This window comes from Danio rerio, chromosome 8, assembly GCF_049306965.1.
Source record: "Danio rerio strain Tuebingen ecotype United States chromosome 8, GRCz12tu, whole genome shotgun sequence".
Classification (NCBI taxonomy): Eukaryota; Metazoa; Chordata; class Actinopteri; order Cypriniformes; family Danionidae; genus Danio; species Danio rerio.
This window is the reverse complement of record NC_133183.1, coordinates 57654646-57682202: the sequence shown is the minus strand read 5'-3', so window position 1 is coordinate 57682202 and position 27557 is coordinate 57654646. Positions and strand designations below refer to the sequence as shown.

At 35.3% G+C, this 27557-nt stretch overlaps 1 protein-coding gene across 4 annotated transcripts in view; it reads right to left on the bottom strand.

The window, feature by feature from the left end:
• Positions 1–300: 300 nt before the first annotated feature.
• Positions 301–27557, bottom strand: part of mfn2 (mitofusin 2) — a 51435-nt gene continuing 24178 nt past the window's right edge. For 3 of the 4 annotated variants that reach the window (XM_005172483.6, XM_005172484.6, NM_001128254.2), the window contains exons 5-18: positions 22836–22960; positions 22388–22496; positions 21310–21417; positions 21011–21164; positions 19241–19308; positions 19038–19159; positions 16988–17114; positions 16745–16849; positions 14510–14612; positions 11855–12075; positions 8988–9143; positions 6051–6247; positions 4373–4507; positions 301–3424 (exon numbers count right to left, since the gene is read on the bottom strand). In XM_005172483.6, the coding sequence (XP_005172540.1) occupies positions 3355–3424; positions 4373–4507; positions 6051–6247; positions 8988–9143; positions 11855–12075; positions 14510–14612; positions 16745–16849; positions 16988–17114; positions 19038–19159; positions 19241–19308; positions 21011–21164; positions 21310–21417; positions 22388–22496; positions 22836–22960 (1800 nt within the window). In that variant the 3' untranslated portion in view covers positions 301–3354. Of the gene's footprint in view, positions 3425–4372; positions 4508–6050; positions 6248–8987; positions 9144–11133; positions 11705–11758; positions 12076–14509; positions 14613–16744; positions 16850–16987; positions 17115–19037; positions 19160–19240; positions 19309–21010; positions 21165–21309; positions 21418–22387; positions 22497–22835; positions 22961–27557 lie in introns of those variants that run through there. The other variant, XM_073909724.1, reaches the window with a different exon arrangement.

Here is a 27557-nt window from a genome sequence, read left to right as displayed (position 1 = left end):
CTTGCAGCGCTCAACAAATGAAAGAAGTTCATGCAAGTTTAAACCACTTGAGTAAATGGAGATGAAATTTAAATTTCTGGGGAGAACTGTCCCTTTAATTAAAGTGTTATTTTAAATGTTATGTTATAAATCCGTTAATAAAATGACTTCATTTCATCCACAAGGAAATACTTTATTTAATATTTTGGCGTGGGTCTTTAAAAACAAGAACAGACACTCCTGTGTTTATTTAAGCATCATCTTATTAATAAAAACATGTTTCCCATAGGCTCGACAGTCGACAGAGACAAATCAATCTAGTCCATTTTAACAGTGTCACTTTATTATTTCGTCTAACAGTAATAATGAATGACAATAAATGACATCAGTCTGCATGCTCATCTATACATTACTGTTGACAGACACAGGTCAGTGTGTGCCGTTCTCTTTCTAAAGAACCTGCAGGAAACGAACGCAAAGAAAGCAGCAAATTATAAAGTGCACATCACAGGAGCTCTTCAGATCACCTTCTGGAACGCTTGGCACACGTCATAATCCAAACTAAACAGCTTACCATACAATATACCACACACATGTGAGAGACTAACGGGTTAGTAATGGATCGCACATCACTGTAATGAATTAGTGAAGTCTGATTCGATGGAATAAAATGTATTATTAACTCGTAATGATATGCGCATCACTCATCCAATCCAATTCATAAATCCCATATTCATATTCATTAATTGCAACTAAGCAAATGATTAGTGTTAAAATGTGGCAGCAGAACATCACTGATTTAATTAAGTCAGGTTATACAGTTGTATAAACTGTTGTTATTCTAGAATCAGCGTGTAAGAGCATGTATATAAAAGAATAGTTCACCCAAAACGTACAAATTTGCTATTATTCACTCACTCTTCACTTAGCTGAACACAAAAGAAGATATTTCAAAAAATGTTTGAAACCTGTAACCATTGGCTTCCATAGTATTTGTTTTTTATACTAAAGTCAATGCTTACCGCTTTTCATCTTTCTCCAAAGTATATTTTCCTCTTTGTTCAACTGAAGAAAAGGTTTACAACCACTTGAGGGAGGGTTAAATAGATAGTACTTGTGAACTATCCCTTTAATGTTGCCAAAAGTGTCAGCCAAGTCTTTGGAATCAGGGTGAAAAAAAATTGTTCGCACTAATTTGTGCAACTCAGATTTAAAGGCATAGTTCACCCAAAAATAAAATATAAATCATTCAGTCACTCATTTCAAACCTCTATAAGTTTCTTTTTTGTTGTTGTTGCTGAACACAAAGGAAGATATTTCAAAAAATGTTGTAAACCTGTAACCACAGTATTTGTTTTTCATACTACAGAAGTCAATGGTTACCGGTTTCCCTCTTTATTCAAAACATCTTTTGTGTTCAACAGAAGAAACTCATGAAGCTTTACAACCACTTTGGGGTAGTTATATAATCAGTAAATGTTCATTTTAGGGTGAACTACCGCTTCAATGATGCCAAAAGTGTCAGGCAGATCAAATCTTTGGGAAAAGGGTGAAAATAAAATAGTTTGCTAATTTGAGGGTAACTGACAGCCTTAAAGAGACAGTCCACCCAAAAAGTCAGTAATTCAGTCACCCTTTACTCATTTCAAACCTCTAGGAGTTTCTTTCTTCTGTTGAACACAAAGGAAGATATTTTGAAGAATGTTGGAAACCTGTAACCACTGAAATCCACAGTATTTGTTTTTCATACTATAGAAATCAATGGTTACCGTTTTCCCACTTTCTTCAAAATATCTTCTTTTGTGTTTACCAGAAAAATAGAAACTCATGAAGGTTTACAATCACTTCAGGGTGGTTAAATAGTGAGTAACTGTTCATTTTAGGGTGAACTATCGCTTTAATGTTCCCAATAGTGTCAGGCAGATCAAGTCTTCAAAAACAGGCTGAAAAAATTGTTTGCACTTCAGTATAAAGAAATAGTTCACCCAAAAAAATAGTTCTTTCTTCTCTTGAAAACAAAAGAGATTTTGAAAAATGCTGGAAACCTGTAACCACTGACTTCCATAGTATTTGTTTTTCATACTTTGAGTCAATGGTTTTCAGCTTTATTCAAAATATCTTCTTTTTCAACAGTAAAAAAAAGAAACTCATGAAGGTTTACAACCACTTCAGGTTGCTTAAAGAGTGAGTAAATGTTCATTTGTGGGTGAACTAACCATTCAATGTTGCCAAAAGTGTCAGCCAGATCAAATCTTTGGGAACAGGAGAAAAATAAAATAGAGTTGGTTAACATGTGGATAAATGACAGCCTTAAAAGGATAGTTCGACAAAAAAATTCAGTAATTCAGTCACCCTTTACTCATTTCAAACATTTATGAGTTTCTTTCTTCAATTGAACACTAAAGAAGAGATTTTGAAGAATGTTGTAAACCTGTAACCATTGACTTCTACAGTGTTTGTTGTTTCTACTACGTTTATCAATGGTTTTCGGCTTAATTTCAAATATCTTTAGCATTTAACAGTAAAAAAAAAGAAACTCTGAGGTTTACAACCACTTGAGGGTAAATAAATAGTGTGTAAATGCTCATTTTGGGTGAACTATCCCTTTAAATTGTCGCTAAATTCCTCCTTCCCGAATCCTGATGTTGAATCTGACACCCACAATAGCAATGTTCTCATCTCAGACTTGAGTGGAATGGAGACACGGCATTGTTTACATTATTAAACATACTATAGTAGAGCTGTGATACAGATTGCAGAGGAAAACCTCATTTTCATAGCTGTACGACACACACAAACACACACCATCAGATTAATTCCAAGGCACGTGAGAGCCTAAAACAGTGTTCCCCAACCCTGTTCCTGGAGGCACACCAACATACTTTGAAAGTGTCCCTTATCTGACCCATTAACATCAGGTTTTGGAGTCTCTTCTAATGTTCTGATGAGTGGATGCGGGTGTGTTTAAACCGGAAGAGGTGGCAAATGTGTACTGTTGGTGTGCCTTTAGGAACATGGTTGGGAAACACTGGTCTAAAACATCGTCTCACTTTTTGATTGACTGTGGCGTATTAAGAAAACTGATATGGACTATAAACACAACCTAACAAAGAGAGCCACTACGTCACATGACCTCTTATGTCAAGAATAAATAATTACTCTTGTATTAAATATAAAAGAAACAGTGTCTTGTGTACAAAAAAAAACAAACAAACGAAAGAAAGCTTCTTTTTAAAGTGGCACGTGTCACTGTACTCTCAATGGCGGAAAGAACAACGAATAGAAAAATATGTGATTGGTACGCTGAAATAAAAGTTTGAAGGGTTAGATGATCTGCAAGAGAGATCGACGGAGCTTGTTGAGGGCTTGTGGAGTTTATCGCCCCTGTTGAAGATACTGCTGAATGAACATGTTGAGCTCACTGTCCAGCCAGCCCGCCTTATTCCTGTAGGAGAGAAGTCAAATTACATCCAATTCCAAATACACACACACACACACACACACACTCACTTTATTAGGTACATCTGTACATCTGTGCTCGTTAACGCAAATTTCTAATCAGCCAATCACATGACAGCAACTCAATGCATTTAGGCATGTTCACATCGAGCATCAGAATGAGAAAGAAGGTGATTTAAGTGACTTTTTTCGTGGCATGGTTGTTGGTGCCGGATGGGCTGGTCTGAGTATTTCAGAAACTGCTGATCTACTGGGATTTTCACGCACAACCATCTCTAGGGTTTACAGAGAATGGTGTGTAAAAGATAAAATATCAAGTGAGCGACAGTTCTGTGGGCGCAAATGCCTTGTTGATCACAGAGGTCAGAGGAGAATGGCCAGACTGGTTCCAGCTAATAGAAAGGTAACAGTAATTCAAATAACCACTCGTTACAATCACAACACATCAAACCTTGAGGCGGATAGGCTACAGCAGCAGAAGACCACACAGGGTACCACTGCTGTCAGCTAAGAACAGGAACATGACAATGAGTTCTCTGTACTCAAATGGCCTCCACAGTCACCAGATCTCAATCTAATAGAGCACCTTTGTGTGGTGGAACAGGAGATTCACATCATAGATGTGCAGCCGACAAATCTGCAGCAACTGTGTGATGCTTTGAAGTCAATCTCTGAGCAATATTTCCTGTAGTATGTCGTGCAAAAGGAGGTCCAACCAGGTACTAGTAAGGTGAACCTAATAAAGTGTCCGGTGAGTGTGTGTGTTTATAAGAAATATAATATAATCTTTAACTAAAACAATCTATTTGAGAAATTATGCCTTTATTCAGCAATTAACTTAAAAATATTTATTAAAATAACAACAACAATATAAACATTTACTGACCTACTGTAAAACCTACTGTATTTTTCCTCTGTACTGTTTGAGACTCACCTGAGCAGTTTGGCTTTACTCTGCAGGGTGTCCAGCTGTTCAATCTTGCTGTTCAAATCCCCAATTTCATCCTCCAGCTGCTGTCTGGTGACGTCCACCTGCTGGCACAGCTGAGAGAAGGTGCTGGCCAGCTCCCTGTCACAAACAAACAATCAATCAGTCTGTTTAGCAACACTTCCAGAATATCTCCTTTGGGGATGATATCTGTTTTCTCCAGCAGAGGGCGGCAGTGTACAAGGGCTCAGATCACTGAAATCTGCATTTTTTTAATGGGAATGGGTATACACTATCATTTTAAAAGTTTAGGGACTGCATTATTATTATTATTTTTATGAATTTTAGATGCAAATGTTAATGAAACCTATCAAATGTGAATGCAAAGAATTATATAGTTTTACAAATAAGTTATATAATAAGTTATATAATAACATACTACATTATTAATAATAACAACACTGATTATTCTTTTGAAACCTGAAACAAATTGCAGTGTTTTAATAAAATAAAATACTTATTTATTATTAATAATAATAATTATTAATATTATATATTAATATTATTACTAAGAACAACAACAACAACAACAACTGAACTGTTCTTTTGAAACTTAAATAAAGTTTGCAGTATTTCAATCAAATAAAATACTTAATTAATAATAATACTAATACTACTAATAATAATAATAATAACAACAACAACTGAACTGTTCTTTTGAAACTTAAAAAAGTTTGCAATATTTCAATCAAATAAAATACTTAATTAATAATAATAATACTTATAACAACAACAACAATTAAACTGTTCTTTTGAAACTTAAAAACGAATGAACACAACACAACAATAATAATAACAACAAAACTGAACTTTTCTTTTAAAACTTAAAGTTGCAGTGTTTCAATAACATAAAATACTCCATTAATAATAATAATAATAACAAATAATGATAATTATAGCAAAAACAGAATTGTTTTTTTTTTTACTTAAAAAAATGCTACATAATAATTATAATAATAACTAAACTGTTCTTTTGAAACTTGAAATATTTTCAATAAAATAAAATAAAGTAAATTAAATACTTTAATATTAATAATAACAAGAGAACTGCTCTTTTGACACTTAAAGTTAGCAGCGTTTTAATAAAAAAACTTCCTTAATAACAATAATAATAATAACTAAACTGTTCTTTTGATATTTAAAGTTAGCAGGGTTTAAAAAAAAATCTTAATAATAATAATAACTGAACTGTTCTTTTGACACTTAAAGTTAACAGTGTTTAAAAAAAATCCTTATTAACATTTAAATAAGAAGAATAATGATAATAATTGTTTTTAATAAACTATTAAAAATGAATGCACATGAGTTTAAAGACAGGAAAAATGGCTGTTGAAAATGCAAGTCTGCAGTCACGAAAAATATTCAAATTGTTTGCATTAAAATAGAAAAAAATAAATATTTTAAATTACAGCATTATTTTTAAAATGTGCTCCAAAATAAAGAAATCAATCCAAAAACATCTGAAAATCTTACAGACGCCAAACTTTTACTGTTATAATCTTTTTTAATAGCTGCTAACTAAAAGAAAATATCTTATTAGATTACTTCTGACAAAACTTCACATGATTTCATATTCATAACACTGTTTTGCTACAACTGATACAACGGGTAGATTGAGACTCACTGCTGAACTTGATGGCTGCAGTTGGAGCCGGTGTAGCTGACGATGAGCTGCAGTTTCTCGCTGGCGTAATCCACAAACTGCCTCTTAAATGTTCTCTCTTTGGCTCTGGTGGTCCAGGTGAGTCTCTCATACACGTACAGCAGCCCGTAGAGACCCACAGACAGAGCAATGAGCCTCCAGCCCACTGCTTTCCAGATCTGAAACACAATCACACGCATTTTTTATTAGTCTTCATGTTATGCAAGATTTAACGCCACATCAGCAGAAATGGCTACAGTCATGGTCAAAGTTTTCAAATTTTGTTAAAATTTGAAATTTTAAAATTTTTTGTTAAAAAAAATGCATAAATAAAACTAAATGAAAAATAAATGTAATAAATCATATTACAATAGTAATAATTCAAAGGTCGTTCATGTCATCTGCCTGGATGGCATGGTGGCTCAGTGGTTAGCACTGTTGCCTCACAGCAAAAAGGTTACTGGTTCGAGCCCCAGCTGGCATTTCTAGGTGGGGTTTGCATGCTCTCCCGTGCTGGCGTAGGTTTCCTTCGGGTGCTCTGGTTTCCCCCACAGTCCAAAAACATGCGGTACAGGTGAAATGAATAAACTAAATTGGCCTTATTGTATGTGTGTTAATGTGAGAGTGTGTGGGTGTTTCCCAGTAAACATATGCTGGATAAGTTGGCGGTTCATTCCGCTGTGGCGACCCCTGATAAATAAAGGGACTAAACTGAAGGAAAATCAATGAATGACTGTCATCTCCCTGTTTAATTACTTCTATGTCAAATTCATTAAGGGCTCATTTACACCGATTTTCTAAAAACAGGAGACACAACGCTTGTGCGGCGCCTCAAAAGATACGAATGATTGCATGTTTGCCAAGCGTGTGGTTACATTGTAAAACAATAGAAAAGTAGCACATTGGAAACAGAGTTTAGATTCTCTGCCCGAGCCCGAGGCAAGGCACACAATAATAATAATAATAATAATGCATTTTATTTAAAGGCGCCTTTCATGACACTCAAGGTCACCGTACAGGACAGCTAAAACAATCAATTCAAATAAAAACACAACAAACAATAGAATACAATACAAGCTTTAAAAATAAAATCGGGTCAAAGAGAATAGGCTGTTCTAAACATATGTTTTTTGAGTCTGGACGTAAATTGTGAAAGAGTGTCTAAATTACCGAGATCAGGAGGAAGTGAGTTACAAAGCTGAGGAGCAGAGTGGCTGAAGATCTGCTCCCCATGGTGACAAGGCGGACAGAGGGAACAGTGAGGTGAATGGAAGAAGAAGACCTGAGTGTTCGAGCAGGTGTGGCGATATGAACAAGATTAGTAAGGTATGGAGGAGCAAGATTGTGGATGGCTTTAAAGGTGAGAAGAAGTATTTTATAGTTAATTCTAAAAGGAACTTTAGAAGTTCTAAAAGGTATTTTATAGTTAATTCAACTGACGCGCTCTCAGCTGGTCCATTGTGCACTCCATTTTAGATCCTCAAAATAGCAACGCGCCTTAACACACCTCTTATCCAGACCGAAACACCACACAAAGTGGAGCAAAATAGCAACACGTCATAAAAACACGTCTTGCGCCTTATTGTGCCGGGTGTATGATAGGGTCCAATGTGTTTTTGGTCATTATCAATGCATTGTCACTTTAATTAAGCGTGAGCAGAGGCGAAAATAAACCCAGCGCAGAAATGATGGCAGCACTGCAGCTTCAGCTCTGCTCACGCTCCGCACTGGTGCGCTGTTTCTGCATGCGTTTTGAAAGCTCAGATCTGTTAACGTGGTCGCCGAAAAAAACACGCTCACTCTCTGCTCGTGCATGCGGTGTGAAGGAGGTAATAGCAAAAAAACAGGGATTTTCACAGTGAACAGACACATGAAACAGGCTTGCCATGGGAGAAATGATGACGGTCAGCATTCACTGTCGTGTTTTGTTACAATCCATTCTGAATAAACAAACGATGCAGTTTACACGCTTATCCTTGTTGCATTACTCATTAAGATAAATCTAAACTAATTTCTGTAGTTAAACAACTCAGAATTGTAGTTGAGAACATCTGTTAAAACAGCCCACAAATTAAAAAATATTCAGGTTTAAATCAGGCTCATGATTACAGTTATGTGTCAGACCGGGTCAGGCTCGGACACAAGGGGCCCTATCATACACCCGGCGCAGTGTGACGCGGCGCAATAGTCTTTTGGTAGTTTCAGCTTGGCACAAGAGTCGTTTTGAGGCGTTGCGCTACGCTGTTTAAATAGCAAATGCATTAGCGCTCATTTGTGCGTCCATAGGCGTTCTGCTCTAAAAAGGAAGGCGTTCTGAGGTGCACGGCTTGCGCGTTGCTATTTTGAGAAACTAAAATAGATTTTTCATTAGACCAAAACTAACAGAGTTGCGCCTCGCTTACACACTGCTTAATACGCACAAGAGAGCAATAGGCAAATATCTTTACATATAAAAAAAATGTAATATTAAGGATATATATAGGATATAATAAGAATAGATATAGGATATAAATATAAAGGATTAAAATATTACAAAACATATTATTTTCTAGCCTACATAAATATGAAAAATCACTGCTTTTATGTCTTCTTCCACACCTATAAGTAATTAAGAAAATAAACTCAACCCTTTTAGCCCATGCGCCTTGGCGCAAAGCGCATTTTCCCATCAGTAAATTAGCAAAAATGCGTTCTGACACGCCCTGAAAGCGTTTGCGCCCTGCGTTTTGCGCTCTGCGATGGATCGTCAAAATAGAGCCCAAAGTGCTCAGGCTTGAGTAGGGTCGGGTTAATTTTTTTGGGCACGAGCTAAGCTCTAACTGAAAAAGGAAAAACGTGTTCTATGTGAACCGCCCCTTAGCAAATAAAAAATAGAAACAGATGCATTTGGTGAATCAGAGATATCCAGTGTGTTCTTACCACTCCTCCAACAACTATGATGCCCATTGATGTCCGAGAGGTGAGTGATGCCAGTCCTGTCACCATAGAAACCATAAGCTCTTCCTGGGTCATAGATCCTTGAGGGAATGGAGGCATACTTGTGCTGACCGGAGTAATGGCCAGGGATCTGGGAACCTACACACACACCACACACACTTTTGTTTGCAAAAACACACTAAAGCAAAACAATTACTTTCTTAATGCTTTAAGCTTTCTATAATATATCTATATTATATTATAATAGGGGGAAAAAAACAAACTCCACAAAATTTGCAAAAAAAAAAAAAAACAATAAAATAGATTTCCTTAATATTCAAGTTGAAAATGAGATAAAATCGCATCATAAAAAATTTGATCTAATCCCATAAAAAATAACTACATGCATTTTAGTGTTGCACCATATTGGTAAAAAACTTACATTGTGATATTTAGATTTTCTTCAGTTTATATTTCACAAGATAACTTAATCATTTTAGATTGACTGGGATGATTTTTTAGGGTAGTGCATCTGCATAAACTTTAATAAACAAATTACAAGCAGTGATAAAGTAAATACACAAATGAAGGAGTCAAAAATAAAAAAACAATGTGCTGTATGTTCTTCATTGTGTAAATAATTAAACGCCCAAACACTTCAAATCCTAATTAAAATGCCTTAAAACACAAGCAATTGATAAATGTTCACTTTATTATGGTTAAACTGAAGTTCTCCTGGTTTCGAACTGTTGTACCTGGTCAACTATAATCCTGGCTTCACACTGCATGTCCTGCGATGTGACTATTGCATATTCACACATTGCGAAATGCGATGCTAAAATGATATATTGTGCAGCCCTAATGCATATACATTCACATACATGTATATATACACACATTTTTTGTGTGTGTGTGTGTCTGTATGTGTTTTTGTGACATATCAGGACACAAATCTGTATAATGACAGGTATTACACAGGTATTTCAAAAAGGAGGTCAAATATGAGGACATTGGTGACGTCCTCATTTCTCAAAAAGCTTTTAATCCCACAGAATGAGATTTTCAGAGAGTAAAGCTGTACACAGTCTCCAGTGATGGTTGGGTTCAGGGGTAGGGTGGGGTGAGGGCAATACAATATGCGGTTTGAACAGTATAAAATTAATGCAACCTCATGTAATGTACCCACTTTTCACAATTTGGGTGTGTGTGTGTATGTGTGTGTATACATACAGTGTATTTTAGCTTACCTGTAATATTTCATAGGGCCCAAATATGCATGTCATACGTGTCAGTTTAATGTTTCCTTCAATTAGGGATGATTTTGATAGTGAAAAATTATTATAACTATTAAAACTAAAACTAGAAAACTAAATTGAAAAAGAGAATAAAATCAAATATGCTAATGCTGCTTTATATAAACAAATCTGAACATTATCAGAACACAAAGTTTATCCACAATAAATGCAGAGTTTCTGCAAGTTTCATCGAGTCAAATGTAAGACATTTTAAGACTCTTTTAAGAGCATTAAGAATGAAATTTTCTCTCAAATTTATTCTCAAATGCGGAAGTGCGCCTGTTTTCGCGATTGTCTTAGAACTTCCGTTTCAGTCGCCTATGGGAGAAATGACAAGGAATAATAAACGGCAAAAAACGGTCAAACTACTTGCTCTACAAACAAATGTTTGCATGACTATACAGACCAAGTAGAATAATACAACAAGGAAATATCAGTTTGCAACATCAAACAACGAAACGAGCCGTTTTTAATGTCTAAAAATGAATGGAAGTGAATGAGACCGGAAGTCTTGTGCCAAAAAGATTCAAATGGCAGCGCCCGCTCGTCTGCGGAGAATAAGGTCAATACAGGGTTAAACATTAAGGATTTTTTTTCCAACGGCCTGGTATTAGCACGAGGAATCATAACTGTTTCCATGATTAGGGAATTTAATGGGGACTGTTGTAGAAAAGTATCTTTGCAATAACTTTTTTTTTTTTAATATATAAAATAGGGTGTTATTAAGATGTATTGGTGGTGAGTCTATGGATGTCGGCCCGATTGAGTAGCTTTATTTTGACAAAGCTAAACTAAGACCTGTTTAAAATGTTTTACATTGTGGCGGGGGAAGTATCGAACACGTCCTATTTTTTCTGAGAAAAATATTTCTAAAGGAGCTGTTGACATGGAATTGAACCAGATTTTGGTAAAAACCTGAACAACCAAAACATAAAAATAAAACAAAACCAAACCAAAAAATCTTTTAAAAAAAAATAGTCTTGTTTATCAAATCTAAGCTTTATTTAGTTTTTTCTATTAGATTTAAGTCAGGTGATTGGCTGGGCCATTCTACAGCTAGGTTTACTTTCTCTCAAAGCATTTGAGTCTCCTTGGCTGTGTTTTGGATCATTGTCTTGCTGTAATGTCCACCCTGGTTTCATCATCATCATCATCATCATCATCATCATCCTGCTAATGTAGAAGTTGGACTAAAGCAGCTAATATTCATTTACAATGACGAAGGGCTGAGGATTGCTGAAGAACCGAGAGATTTCAGCTGCTATCTGGACTTTCACTGCCTTTCTACACCTTCCTTCCTTTATGTGTTCAATACTTTTTCCTGTGTCATTTTATTTGATTACACAAGACTTCATTTGTAAAATATATATGTATGTTTTTAGTTATCAAAATTCAACAGCACCTTTAAAAACAAGTTTCAAATTTCTAAAATTGTGACATGTGGAATACTTATTTTCCCCCCTGTAAGAGCTTCACCACAATATTTCAGTCAATTTAACACTTTTAAAAGGCCTAAAATTTCATTTTTGAAATGCAAGACATTTTAAGACCCAGCGGACACCCTGTGAATGCTACCTGGTCGTTGTAGCCCATTAGAGCGCGACGTGTGTTTTTGGGGCCCAGGAAGCGGTTGACCAGCATCGTCCAGCCGAGGGAGAAGTGAAAGCCGATGTCCTCCTGGAAGTCGCTGCAGAGTTTGTCACAGTTGAGGTCGTAGCTGAGGGCGAAACACTGTCTGGGCACCATCTTATCCACCTGCTCCCGAATCGTGATAGGCAGCAGTGGCTTCAGACCGTCTGGAACAACAAAAGCATCTTAATAACCTGCTGTTATGGGGTGAGCTGGGAATAAGGTTGGGTATCATTAAAAATGTATCGATTCTGATTTCAATTCCGCTTAACGATTTTCAGTTTCGTACTATGTAAACAATAGTAATTAAAAAGTCTATTCTTAAGCTGCATTTTCACATTATGATAACAAGTGGACTAAACATCATATTAAAAAGTTCCAGATCAATTAAACACGCTTTATGAGTAGGCTACTTTATGCATTAACTAATGAAATTATAAATAACGGATTTTCTTTATTTCTGATCTATTAGGCCTATACACTTTATTCCTTTTTAAAGTTTTTAGCAAGCGGCAACCTCCCGCTCTCCCTCAGGGAAGCCAATAAGGAAATAACTGAAACTGCAATTCATCGAAAATCCGCTAGTCCTGACTCCATAATAGAGCAAATTTCAACTGAGCCCTCTGTTAGAATAGCCAGCTTTACAGCAGAAAAAAAGGTGTTTACAACCTGGTATAAAGATTTTGGTTCATATAGCTAATATTACCCTTCATGACAACTGTGAGGGGGGTGAATTTTTTGTAACTCATCCGTTTACTTTATATTAGGCTACATTAAGTTTGCACAATTAAGGGCGTGGCCACTTGAGTGACAGCGAGGTCTCGCTGGTCGCCGTCACTTCACCTCAGCTGACTCCGGCAGATTAGCCACTGAGACTATACATCATATTTTTGTGTTGTTTTATGTGGCTTCACACAGTCAGTTGCCTTTTGGACTTATTTCCTACAATTATCAAATGATATGGGATGCTATGTGCACTTAATTGTGCTCACAAACCATTCACGTGGCCTCCGTTTCCCAGTTATATACTTATACCAGCTCTATAAATCTATTTGTTTTAATATCATTTATCATTCGTTTTTTTCTTAAGAGCTGTAATGCACTGCAGAATCTGACAGATTGATTAGCTGCAGACTCTAGAACAGTCATCTGAAGCGTTGTCATACAGTGTTATGCTGGATTTCATCAATAGTCCTGCATTTACTAACACAGACTATATCTGAAGTGTTTGGAAGTATTTTGCGTTTTCCTCCTGTAGAAAAACGTCATAAGAACAATGTTTAGTGGCTCAATGTGTTACAACAGTGTTTTTAAAAGTCTAAACACTTTATTGATATAGTATACAGCCAAGCACAAGTGGTCAGAACACAAACGAGTCGCATATAGTAAAGTATTAAGTGTTTTCCCAAAGTAAAGTCTGTCTAAGCCTGGTCCAAGCAAAATGCCAGCAGGTGTCTGTAGCTCCGCTCACTCTCCGCCTCTTTGCCCTTGTTTGGTATCCGGCCATGAGTGCGATGACGCGCAAACAAAATGTCAACGGTTTACCGCGCCTACTTGTGGCTTCTTTTGCATTGTTCAGAAACCTATGGGTGACGTCACGGATACTACGTCCATATGCATATTAAATTATGTGTCTTTGACTAAAAACATACTAAGGATCAGGAAAGAAAAAAAAATCATCTATTTATATAAATTTAATATAATTATAATATTAAAAGCACATTAAAGACTACAAACATGAAATTAAACAATTCTCAAGCTGTGTCTTTTTTTAAAAACACCAGCTGACGGGCGCTGAATGAGAGCTGCTGTTTGTAGAGAATGAAGCAGACCTCATTTGCAATCGAATATGTATTCATTTTTGCAAAATTAAAAGATTAAACATGTCGGGTGACTAAAATACACAACACTTGTTGGTTGCACCATGGATATGCAATGAATTTAGCAGGGTGCATTCTTTTAATCTGATGCTGTGATCCAAATAGGCATGGGATGATAACCGTTTTGAAGGTTTAGCGCGGTTTGGAAAAGTCAAGGTTTTAAAACCACCAACGTTTGCTGTTATACCGCTCCTACAGTGTATACAAGTTTGTTTTTTTAGGGGAGGTTTTACGTGTTTTTATTGACTTTTATGTTTAGTTTGTTAGATGTAACAATATCTCCAGCAGAAAATGACTCTCCATATCAAAAGCTACTTTTCCTAAATATTTTAAATGTTTCTTATAATAAAATATATAAAGTTCAATGAGGAAAAACGCTGTTGCTTTTTACCCAGACATTTAAAAACAACATATTTTTAAAAAGAAATGACAATATTGTGATACAATACTAGATATGTTTGGTGATGTTGGTTGTGAAACCTTGCTTGCAACATATTAAGTTAATTTCAGTTATTACACTTAGCTTTACCATTGTTCTTTTCCAAAGGTAGCCGCACATTTGAGCACTTTCGCAGTGAAAAAAAAAAAATTGCACACGCGAATCGATAAGAGGAATCAAAAACAAAATTTTACGACAAGTATTTGATTATTAAGGATGCAATTTCAGAATCAAAATTTTTTTTTTAATCCAACCCTAGTAAAGAATGAAAGAAATACTGACCGATCATGTCAGTCTGTGTGGTTTGCAGAGCTACGGTTATTGCACTGGAGCATCTCTCCGACATGTTCCTGCCAAGACCTTCCTCTATGTGCCTGTGCAGCTCCTGAAATCAATCATTCCCACAACACAAATTTAATCATGACAAATCAGAGGGCAATTAAATAATGTACCGAATTTTATTTTAGAAAGACATATATTAGAAATTTTAGAATGCGTATTATAACTCACAGCAAGCAAAATTATATGAGACCACAAAAAAATTGGTTATGTTGTTGAGTAAAAGACTTTTTGTTCTATTCTGTAAAGTACCGATGACATTTCTTCCTAATTTAAAATGCTGTCATTAGCATATTAACCACTTAAACTCTGCTGCTATTTGGGGATTTCCGCCTGGATTTTGCCTACCCAAATTTAAAAGCTTCCCAAATCCACATGCAGAGGTGTAAATGCAAAAATTTTTATAATTTTAAAGAAAACCCTTTGAATTTTCATAAAACACTATTGAAAGTGTTTAAATATCTGTATATGTCGTCTGTGTTATAATAAACACCTAAAAAAAGAGGCGCTTTTTGTATTTTTTTTTTTATAAGCTCAAATTTGAAAGTGTACCTTTTAGGTTCTGTGTGGTCTAGCGTGCTGTAATTAATTTTGGTGGTTTCTGCACATATCTGTTATCATAGGAAAAAAGAAAAATGTCTCTACCATAATCTATGCAAAAGTTATTGTATTCCAACTGATGAGAGGTGCTGTACAAGTCACAGAGACCGATCCTTGTTTACATATTTCACTATCCTTTTGTTTGATCAAACATAATTCACTGTGTTTGGACCACATCAGACATATAAAAGGATTACTTATGCACATCACCACAAAAACAGAGGAGAATTGGCCCTGAAGAGCACAGCATAAGGTAAGAGATGACAGCTGTCTGTGCTATCTGGGGCTGCTTATTGATCATGAATGTATTGTTTACATTTCTGCGCCATGGAAACACCACAATTCATCCAACAATTGTTTGGCATATGAATATAATTTAGTAAAAAGAATGCTAGAACTGTATGAGCACCGGCAACAGCTTTCACTTGAGCTATAACTTGTACATGTGTCATATGAAAAAATATGAAAATGAACCAATGTGAAATACCTAGCTCGGGTATCCAAAATACTGTGTATTTAAGTGTAAATAACTTTTATACAGTAGAATAAAAACCAAAGTGATGCATATGTGCATAAAATATAGATTCTACACTTTCAAACGACAGGGGGTCTGGTGCAACGCTAGCCCTTTAAATCTGAAAGCGAAAGTCGATGACGTCACGGACCCGGTACCGGGTCTGCAGAGTTTAAGTGGTTAAGGATAAAATAACAAAATAATGCCACATTTGTCTTGTAATGTGTTAGTTGTGATTTTCAGAACTCTAACTTTTACAGACTTACAGAATAAAACATGTATAACACTGAATTAACATATATTGTAAGTTTAACAAATATAACATTTTCTAGTGGTCTATAGCGGAATATACAAATATAAAATAGACTGGGATGTGGGTTAGTTGCACAATGTGGAGCCTGTGAGACGCAAATAAAAATCCAATCTCCTCAGCATGACTATATTTGGGTGGAGATTCTTTTTAATGACAATAAAAAATTAACACAACGCAGAGAAACGACTGCTACTAAAAAGAAATGATCCCAAAAGAATTAGAGCAGGGGTCACCAAACTTGTTCCTGGAGGGTCGGTGTCCTGCAGATTTTAGCTCCAGCCCTAATCAAACACACCTGAACAAGCTAATCAAGGTTTTACAAGGTATACTTGAAACACCCAGGCAGGTGTGTAGAAGCAAGTTGGAGCTAAACCCTGCAGGGACACAAATGGCCCTCCAGGATCGAGATTGGTGACCCCTGAATTAGAGTAACCACGGACTTTAGCATCAACAGGGAAAGAATAAAAGGAAATTAGTAAACTGAGGCATGCAGCAACATAGTGAGGATGTTCTCTCCTCACTAGGAGAGAATTTAAGAATCTCTCCTAAGAGAGATTGTTTAAGATTTTTTTAGGATGTTCGGACACCCTGTATATAAAACTGAAAGTGACAAGCAACAAAGACTTGCTCTTCAGCCACAAATAAGATCAAATCTTTGGGCTGCTGGGGAAATTCCGTAATACACATGCTGACGCAGTACATTAAACAGCGATACATAAAGGAGTGTTCTCATCAACAGAAGAAAACTCACGTTCTTGTAGACTTTGAGCACGACTGGTGAAGGATGGAAGTCCATGTGAAAGTCATCCACCAGTACCGCCAGCCTGCGGATCTCCTCTGCCATAGCATTGGAAACCTACACAACCAGAAGCCAACTTTACATTTTACAAAATGTGAACATTTAGCATACATTTCATTCCATAGATATCAACCATCCCGAATGTAAACAGATTTTATCTTCTAACGTTTCCTAAAAACAAAAAGATTGAATCACCTGTTTCTCCACCTCCTCTGTGATCTTCTTGATTTTGCTCTTGCAGTCGAGAGTGAGCAGATCCAGCTGTTTATCAATGAACTCCAGCCTGTCCTCCCTCTCCTCCTTCATCTCCAAGCAATGAATCCTAAAACGAACAAGCAAAATTAATCATCATACTGCATATTCATTTCAGTCAGAGCAGTGTTTAAAATTATTGTATGACAACTTCTTTACCAAAATGACTACGACTAGAGAATAAATAAAAAAAACATTATTTTGAAGAAAAAATAAGATGATGAATTCAGCCATTCTCGCTACCAATAACATTAAAATAATCAAGACATATTTCCATATTGTTCTGCCACTACATGATCAAAACAAAAAACGGGTTTTGATCATATTAACTACCGTTGAACTTTTTTTTTTATTTTTATAAAATTTAGAAATAATTTATAAAGCATTATGACACAGAAGACACTGAATTGAGTTGGCCAAAATATAGCCCTGTTGGACATTCAATTATTACTCTCAAAGTTGTTGTATTTATGTATTTGTATTAGGCATGGGCCGGTAAAAGATTCTGACAGTATGATAACCTTTGATAAAAATTTCATGGTATTACAGTTTTGTGCTCACTGCTCTAAAATATACTCTTTTTAAAGGGCCATGACACCCCCCACTTTCAGTTAAAGTCTACTTCAGAATTTTTTCAAAAGATGCATGATTAATGGGCGTGGAGCTCCGCGAGCATCGGGCAGGAGTGGGCGTGGCCAGCAGGGGAGAATGTGAGCGAACGAAGCTAGCTCACAAAATGAGACAAACCGTGAGGAGACGCATGAGTTTATAGTTTACAAAGTTAAAATGCAAAGAAATGATCAGTGATTTAATGCCCTGCTACATTTGTTATTCGTAATTTCATATAAACATAACCACAATTTATATCATTATAAAGATAGGTGTGTTCATGTAAACGCTATAAATGAGGACTTCTCCCTCAATCCCCGTATCCAGCAGACTCAGTGCAGCAGTTCTCCTGACCTGTCTATTTTAACCATTAGCCCTGCTGGTAATCTGGAGGATTTAGGCAAACACAGCTGCACAGTGATGTGTCTGAATGTGAACGAACTCCTGATAAAAGACAGCGTCCGCCATTCTCTAATTCTCGTGCTGCTCTCCCGACAAAACTGCTAGCAGCACACACACAGCTTTGCTTTATGATTGGCCCTGACAAGATCGCAGGGGAAAACATGCAACAAACCCCGTGGATCATGAAAACAAACGCATACGAGCCTTCATGAACGGCTAAATACTGTGTGCCCGTGCCGTGTCTCACAGCTCGGGCTTGACTCTGGCAGGTCTCATGAATAATTAAGCAGCCGGCTCTTCTCATAGGATAAGAAAACTCCGCTATGAATATTAATGAGAAAACGACACGTCATCATTGCACTTGCAGTTCTGCGCTACGTCGCCGATTTTGATCCCGCCCCAAAAATCATTTTAAATCCGGAAGCTGAAATTAGCTGACAAAAGATCAAAATTATCCAGTTTTCCCCACAATTAAAGCTGACATGTGCTAACATTGTCTTAACTGATGCTCAACACACAGACATCTGTTAATATATAAAATAAAGTTCTCCAGGGTGTCCTGAACCTTTAAATGTCTGGGTAAAAAAGAATAACTTTTTTCCCATTTGAGCACAATATATTCTATTTTTTGAAAGACTTACAATATTTAGGAGCAGTAAACACATCAGGCTAATTAACTCAAATGAATCATTAGCTTCTGCTGTTTTCATTTGTTTCAAAAACAGATTTCTTTACAAATAAAACGGCATCTTTGGATATTTTTTGCTGGAGATACTGTTGTCCTAAAAACAAAACAAAAAATGTAAATAAAAAATCTTACTCATACCTTAGGAACGGTATAACAGAAAATTTTGGCGGTATTAAAACCTTGACTTTTCCAAACCGCAATATAGCTTAAAAACGGTTATATTCCTAATAGCTAATTTCAGTGTAAGAGTTTAACGTGATGGATTTTTATTGCTGGCGTCTTTAAACCACTCACCTCTGCTCTTGAGCTGCGATGTGCACAGAATCCATTATCAGACGCAGAGCTTCAGAAATCTGTTTAGCTCTCGTCGTGTGCTGCTCAAACTTCGTCTTCACTGCTGACTGCGAGATACACTCCTGGAATAACAGTAAAGTACAGTAGATGACAGTCAGACAGACTTTTAAACCAAACATACTTTCGAACACAACAACACTCACCTCAAAACGCCTTTCAAAGTTCTGAAACTCAAACATTCTGGCTTGAAAACCTTCAGCTAATGCACCACCTGAAAACCAAAAAACGGATTAAAAAGGAGCTTGATGTTTCATTCTCATGGCCAAGCTTTAGCCTCAATTATTAATAAATACTATTACCTTAATACATTCATTATTTTGGCAGTACATTGCTGTCATTCACAACCTTAATGTATTTTTGCCTTTATTCAATTTAAACTGTTACTTTTATATTAATTAATTTATTTATTTTTAATTAAAATTTATAATTAGTGCTGTGCAAAACTTAATTGTGATTCAATCGCATTCATAATAAAAGTTTGCATTGACATAATTTATGCGTTTACTGCTTATATTTATTATGTATATCTAAAGACATAGATGCATACACAAAAAATAAAAGTTTTTTTTTCTGCAGGTAATCTTCTGCATTTTTTTTTTACAGAATTTTCCAGTTTTTCATTATACCGTGAAATATCTGTTGTTTTACACATATGTTCTGTAATAAAAAAATGTACAAAAATCTTTACTCACATTAAATTTACAGTTATTGCTTATAATTTGGTATTACGTCATTTTTCTGCTTTTTAATGTAAATTTCTTGTATTTTTAGAGAGTAACCCGTAATTTTAGGTTAATATTTACAGATTATTCCTGTAAAAATCAGGAAACAAAAAGTCAGTCAAATTGTTTTTAGTAAAGATAGTGAACATTTGAAGATTAACATGAGGTAATGAAGTGAAATGATAGCCTATTGATTGTAGGCAGCATATAATGCATGCACTGTAAACTGGGAAATGTTTATTTTACTACTCTAACAATGTTGCTATGCGAATTGTGACGATCACCAGTGATCTAGTGGCTGCGAATTGCTGAAAAACTACACACGTTACTTTAACGAACTACAACTCCCAGCATGCACCTCGCACACACGTGTTCCTAATTCTAAGCGATTACACACAAAGTGAGAAGGTCGTGTCTGAGTCTTAAACTGTTTAGTGAGCATTACGACGCAGTTTCCCTTACCTTGCCATGTTTGACCCCTTTACTTTGTTATTTTGTTTGCTGCCTTTACGCTTGGGATTATCTGCATGCACCTGTTTGTTCCTGTTTCAACCTTTAATTGCAAGATTATTCTGTTAATAAACTGCTATTTAATCCTCAACTTTGTTGTGCAGGTGTCCTCACCTTTTTTCCAGTTTTAAAAAAGGATATTTGGGAAATTTTGGGATATTTAGAGATTTCATGCATAATTACATAAATTAATCTGTATAATTGCATTAATACCATGCATACAGTAATTTCCAGACACGGTTGCTTCAAGCAAGGAAACAGGAGCGCGAACGTGCTTTAAACAGTCGCGCGCATCACATCAGCTGTTTGCGCGACTGATCATCCTCTCATTCGGTATCCACCTGCTTTCTATTGCTCGTGCGAAAGCAATTATTTCTGTTATCCCATTTGCACGCATATTGGGTCATCCTTATTGTCGAATTCTGCTTTTAAGAAAACCACAATTAAAAAAATATTTTCAACCTGCCAAAGTGGCTAGTGGGAGTGACTTTCTAACCCGCCAAAGCTGAAATCTACCCGCAATTGGCAAGTGTTAAGCCCTGGTGACATTCATTCTGCAACAATATTAAAAAATAATAATAATAATTTTAAACAATTAAATAGACAATTAAATGAACAAAATAAAACAATTAAAAATACATAACATCTTAGCATTTAAACATCATTTGAGACTAAATCTACCTGCTTCAGGCATTCCCTGGGCCTTCTGTACACGCGCCTGAAGAACTTCTTTAGCAGAGACAAAGAAGATTCGATCCCCGGCATGAGAGCGATCCACCACCCGCAGCTCATCCACTAAAAAACTAGTGCAGCGGTCCATGTGCTGCCGCCTCACCTGACAAAACATCATAAGAGAGCAAAAACTCCATATCATCTAAAAGGTTCAACTAGTTTGCTTTAAAGTTATGCTTCCACTATTCGTTTTTGCAGATTCAAATGCATCTTTAAGGTGTTGTGTGTGGTGTCATGTGATTCCTCACCTCTTCCATGTACTCTGGCTCATTGGCCGATGCGTCCCAGCGGTTGTTCAGGATGAAGATATTAGGGCTGGAGAGGCGTTCGTTTACTTTGTGAAAAAAAGATTTTTCCTTTAAAAGAGGAGAATCATGTTTTAATACGTTGACTGACACCAGTAAAGTCACATGATGATAACGCGTTTTAAAATTTGTAACAACCTCAACAGTCCCATGAAGTGCATTGAAATGTGCATTGTTTATTCTAAGTTTGAAGTAATCTCAACTGAAAAATGAACAGCTCCTCCCCTTTTAAAAAAACAGCCAATAGTGTTTTGTTTAATCCCAGCTTTGCCTCGGTTGAGCTCAAGTGCATCAAATGTAAAGCATCTTGAAGGGGGCGGGGCATGTCAGATACGAGAGAGCAGTTGATTGGTCAAGACTTGATGAGAAACTAAAGTTTGAGGTTTGGATGTTTATATCAGTTTATATTGTCTAAACTTTATTTTTGTTACTGTTTTGGAGTGCACTAGCTATTTTTTATCCTAAAAATGAATATCTAAAAAACTTAATTTCACAGGACCTTTAAAAGGGGAAATGAACACTCAAGTTTACCTTATTTTGTTCATTGGATTCCACTTTAATAAAAATATATAAACAAACTCGATTAATGTAATTATTTAGAAGTAAACAGCATGTTTTACTATAGCTTTTAGACCTAGGGTGCCACCATCTTGGAATTTCACTGAGTCTGATGTCACAAGGTTGGTTCCATTCCCTCGGCTGAACAGATACAATAGAAGTAATAGACTAAAAACTAAAGCCTAATTTAACCTAATGAGTGAATTTGTGGATATGGAGCTGGTGCAAATACAAGCATCAGATTTGTCTCACAATTACAATTTGCACCGTGTAAGCCTGCCTTTACAAGGACAAACACTTAACAAGACAAATTATTATAAATGCAGATTAAATGAGTGTATATACTATTGCAGTTCATCGGTGTCCACAATGATGTAATATACAAAACGCTGTAAAACGCTATAAAAAAGCTTCTGCTCCCACATTTCATAAGTGTTTATCACAGAATAAAGAGCTAACTCACTGTTTGCATTAAAGTGGACTCTGAATTGGCCACCAGCACAAAAACGTCAGCATCGAGGCAGAATTTGTCGATCCAGCTGTCCAGCTCTGTTGTGACATCAATACCAGGGCTGGATGAAGAAAAGATATGCAAGTTTTAGGCTGAAAGAGAATACTAATAAAATTTTGATGCAGTAAATTGATCTTATAATGCAGTAGACTTACAATGCAGTTGTACGTTAACCTTTACATTAAAATTAAAACGTGAATATAAATACACACAGATTTTCCAAATATTAAAATAAATAAAATATGCAAACAAATGCAATTACAAAAGAATTACACTGTTTGATTCGATGTTAAATGACAAGCAATCCTTCCTAATAATAAAGTATTTCAGCTTGCCTCCAACGTTACAGCCAGGCAACGCAAGTGTGTGTGTGTGTGTGTGTGTGTGTGTGTGTGTTTACCTGTCCACAAGTACCAGGTCATCACGCAGCAGCGCACACTTTGCTTTGGGCCACATGACACACACCAGGCTGCCAGCATCCAAATCCTCATCCTGATGTAAAGCATGTGCCAACTGGTTCACCGTCTGCCAAAACACACACACACGTATTAGCATTACCACAGTTTTAATCAGATTAAGTACCTGGAATTAAAGCAGTCCTCTCGTGGAAAACGTGATTTTAATTGATCTTTTCAAATAAACAAATGTAATGTGTAGAAGTCACATGCAAAGAAGTTCGCCAAAAACAGAGATCAGACTCTCCTTGAGCTATTAGGAGTGTCTAAATACGTATTTTGTGACAGTTTTTTGTTACACAGGAAGAGTAATACATTCCCTACTATAGGTCCCTGTAACCTACAACGGTTACACTGTTAAAATATAATTTTATAGTCAAAACAAACAACACCAAATCAGAAAATGTATGAAAAACAGGCACTGTATGAAAAACACAAATAAAAAGTACTGATTTTTAAGTTTACTTTGAATTGTATTTAATTGCAGACAATACAACAAACATTATTTAATGTGTTCCTCATGATTTTTATAATTTTTTTTCCTCAAAATGAACACGTATTACAATTTTGGTTCTTGCAACACAATAAAAAAAGATGGAACAGTAAAGCTTTTAACACTTTGTAATGTTGCCATTCCTTTTTGCAACACTTAAACGACGTTTAGCGACTGAAGACGCCAAGCGAAGAAGTGCTTCAGGTGTAATTCTGTCCTATACTTCCCGCAAACAAGTCTTAAGGTGGGCAACAGTACGGGGTATTTGTTGTCGCATTTTGGGCTTAAAAATGTGTCACACATTCTCTACTAGAGAAAGGTCAGGACTGCAGGCAGGCCAGTCAAGTACCTGCAGTCAAGTCAAGTACAAGTGGTTTTGAAAGGTCTCGTTGAAAAATGCATGTATCACGTTTTATTCAAGAACATTTAAGCTGGTTTCAGTCCTCAGTTTTTTCATTTTACTTAAAATGTATATTTTTAAACTTTGTTAATTAAACTTCATTTTGTTAACCTATTATTTTTATGCAACTGTCGAGTTGCTTTGCGAAGTTGCTATATTCATTTGCTATGAGAAGAACAGAAAATAATTTGTGGCATGCTGATTTATCTGAAATTGTGAATATAGGTCTTTATACTACCATCAGTACTATATAGTACCTGCAGTCAAGGCAAGTACAAATGGTTTTGCAAGTTCTTGTTGAAATATGCATGGCATATAAAAGATAGCAATATATTGTGCTCCAAAATCTCTATGTACTTTTCAGCATTAATGGTGCAAAACCGAAAACCCTCAGCTCACCTTTGCTCCTAAAGGACTAGAAATTTCTTGGATGCTGCTTTTGTACCAAATCATAATTACAATCACCTGTTGAAATCACCCGTTTCAAAATCACATTACTTTTAACCAGCTGACCTGATTACTAGTCCTAAATTGCTCCTTTTTCCAATTTTTTTGGAAGCGTTGCAGGTCTGATCGACAGTCAGAAATGTTTAGTGTTCATATTGTCTGCAATGAAACACAAGTCAAAGTAAATTTAGAAATCACTACTTTCTTTTTTATTTGCGCTTTTCATACTCTCCCAACTTTTTTTGAGGGTTTAAAATCAATCATGAAAAATGACATATAATTTGAAAGCTTACAATTCTAGTTTCCATATCTAGTGCCATATTATCATAATTTGTTTTGTTTACAAGGTTCTAGTTTAATGTATCATCATTATTGACACCTTACAGATGTTGATCTACCTTTACCACTGCACACACTTTGTACCATTTTATTTATCAAGTTTAAGAGTCTCTTTAACGCTTATGTTTATTTTATTATAAAGAGATCAGATGTTTTGTTTCAATATTTTTGTTTTTGACTATTACATTTATTTGCCTGAGTAATATTGTTAAACTAAAACAAATTGGTTGATTAAATGAAAAATCCTAATATTCCTAAATAGATTATTTAAAAAAATATTCAATAATTATTGATACCTAATGACATGAAACATGAAACTGTGATCATATTTTTACAATATCGCCCAGCCCTATGTTTTGTATTATTTTGATCTTCTTTTTTGCCCCCTATACAGTACATTTTTCATTTTGGGTATGAATAGCTGACCAGTTTTGTAACAATCAGTGGAAGTGACATCACTTCCTGTAAGTGTTTGTACTTGCACACCTTATTGGAAAACTAATTCCACTTTATGAACCAATGGAGAAGAAAAATGCAGGGTTCAAAGTAAAAATAAAATCTATTATTTAGCCTGCAAAAAAACTAAAATGAAGCTCACCATAGACTCAACTTAAGACGACACCAGACTAATACCATATTAAACCGGACTTAAAGCATATAATTAAATTAAAAATAGGATTTTATTGCATTCCGTTGCTAAAAAATTGTGGGCTACAAATTGGTAGAGGTGTAATGTTCTCCATGTAAAGAGCTGCGCAATCATCTGGTGCAAGAGTAAACCAGAGAGTAAAAGATACAAAGCAATAAAGACTTGGCAGAGGGAACCGTATAACCTTTGGCCCACTCTTGGGGATGGTGTGCATTTGTTTATGTCATCATCGTGTGTACATGCAGTCAGGCAGGACGGAAATGGCCTCCATCACACAGAGGCAATGGGGAAAGCATTAAAAGGACCGTCCCCCACATCCTGGAGAGCACACAAATACTCAAAGCATCTTGAATTCTGCTAGGTTATATGATTTCAGTAGGTTATATTTAACTGTTGACTATTGTAAAATGAAAGTGTTTATCAATATCAAGTTCAGATCTAAAGCTCAGACAAGCCGTTTTGTTTAATCGTAGTGGTATAATGGATCACAAATCTTAGGGTTCGCATCACATTGTGGTTTTTTTAAGTCAGGGATCAAACCATTTTTTGGATCAGCCAAAATAGGAAGGAGACAAATGAAATTTGCTTTCCATTTATAAAAAAAAAAATAAAAAAAAACAGTACTGCAGGAAATGTCTGGTTTTAACAAACAGAACTTAGAAGCTGTAATTTCTTTAAAAAAATAAAATTAAGAAATACTCAGCTGAATACCAATACATTGTAAAAAAAAAAATAAATAAGTACTGTGAAAAGTTCATTATTACTACTATTTTTGCTGATAATGGTAAATGTAGAAATCTAACATAATAATTGGTAGAACCCATATTTATTTTTAGTCTCATTTTCTATAAATGATTCAGTTATTCACTTATAAATCTTCATGTTTCATTGCTAGAAGGATTAATTTTGAAGAATTATTCAGTGGCATATTTTTGATGGCTGGTTGTCGCCACCTATTGGTTAAATAATGTAATTGCTGCCTACAACTTTAATTTTGGGACGTCAAGTTGAACGCATACGATGGTGATTTTAATCTTTACCATAAACATCAGTGGTTTAACTAAACTATAAACTGTTATCCTAGTATTTGTGTGTTATTTTACTTCATAACTTCATCAAAAAGACTGAAAACTAATTCTCTTTCTTCATTCTTGCCTTTTAAAGGATTAATAAACATATGCAAATCACCCTCATTTATCATTTATGTTGCGTGGGTGTTGAGAGCATGATCTTTTAATGATTAATCGTGCAGCTTACACTGAATGCATTAATGCAGGCTAAACAAGTAGTGACAGAAACACCTTTAATAACTTAAGAATCCATCACATCCCAAATAACCTACCACAACTTCTTCAGTCATCATTATATTTTACTGGAAAGTGTGCATATATATATACATATACATATCAATATATATATACATATACATATCAATATATATATATATACATATACATATCAATATATATATATATACATATACATATCAATATATATATATATATATACATATCAATATATATATATATACATATATATATATATATATATATATATATATATATACACACACACACACACACATGCGCGTGTGCGTGCGTGTGTGTGTGTGTGTGTGCGTATATATATATATATATATATATATATATATATATATATATATACACACATATCAATATATATATATACATAATATATATATATATATATATACACACACAGACACACACACACACACACACATGCGCGTGTGCGTGTGTGTATATATATATATATATATATATATATATATATATATATATATATATATATATATATATATATATATATATATATTATTATTATTATTATTACTATTAGCCTAATCCGCAGGTCATGTCTGTTCCGAACCGTGGGTTGTGATTTGTAGGAATCACGGATCAGCTGTCATCAGTTACACCACAATTTTTGCAACTTTTAGTAACTTGTAGGGGTGGGACAGTTCACAAAATTGTCAGCTGGGTTTGTATCATGGTTCTGTAGACACAATTTCTGGTTTGATTTGGTTTACATAAAAAAGCCCAATTGTAAAACATAGAAATATTATACCTAATAATAATAATCTACAGTTTACAGTACTTAAAAAAAGTTATTCTTACATTACGTTCATATGCATTCAGCTTATAAATGGGACACAATTACATAAATTTACGGTTTTACAAAACAGAAGCCTGTTTAAGTGTGCATTTTTTTCCTGTAAATCCTAATATTCAAATAAAATGGATGAAAACATGTACTTTAAGCTCCTGACATTTTTCAATCTATAATGGTGCAAATGTACGAGCCGATGTTTGTTTCTT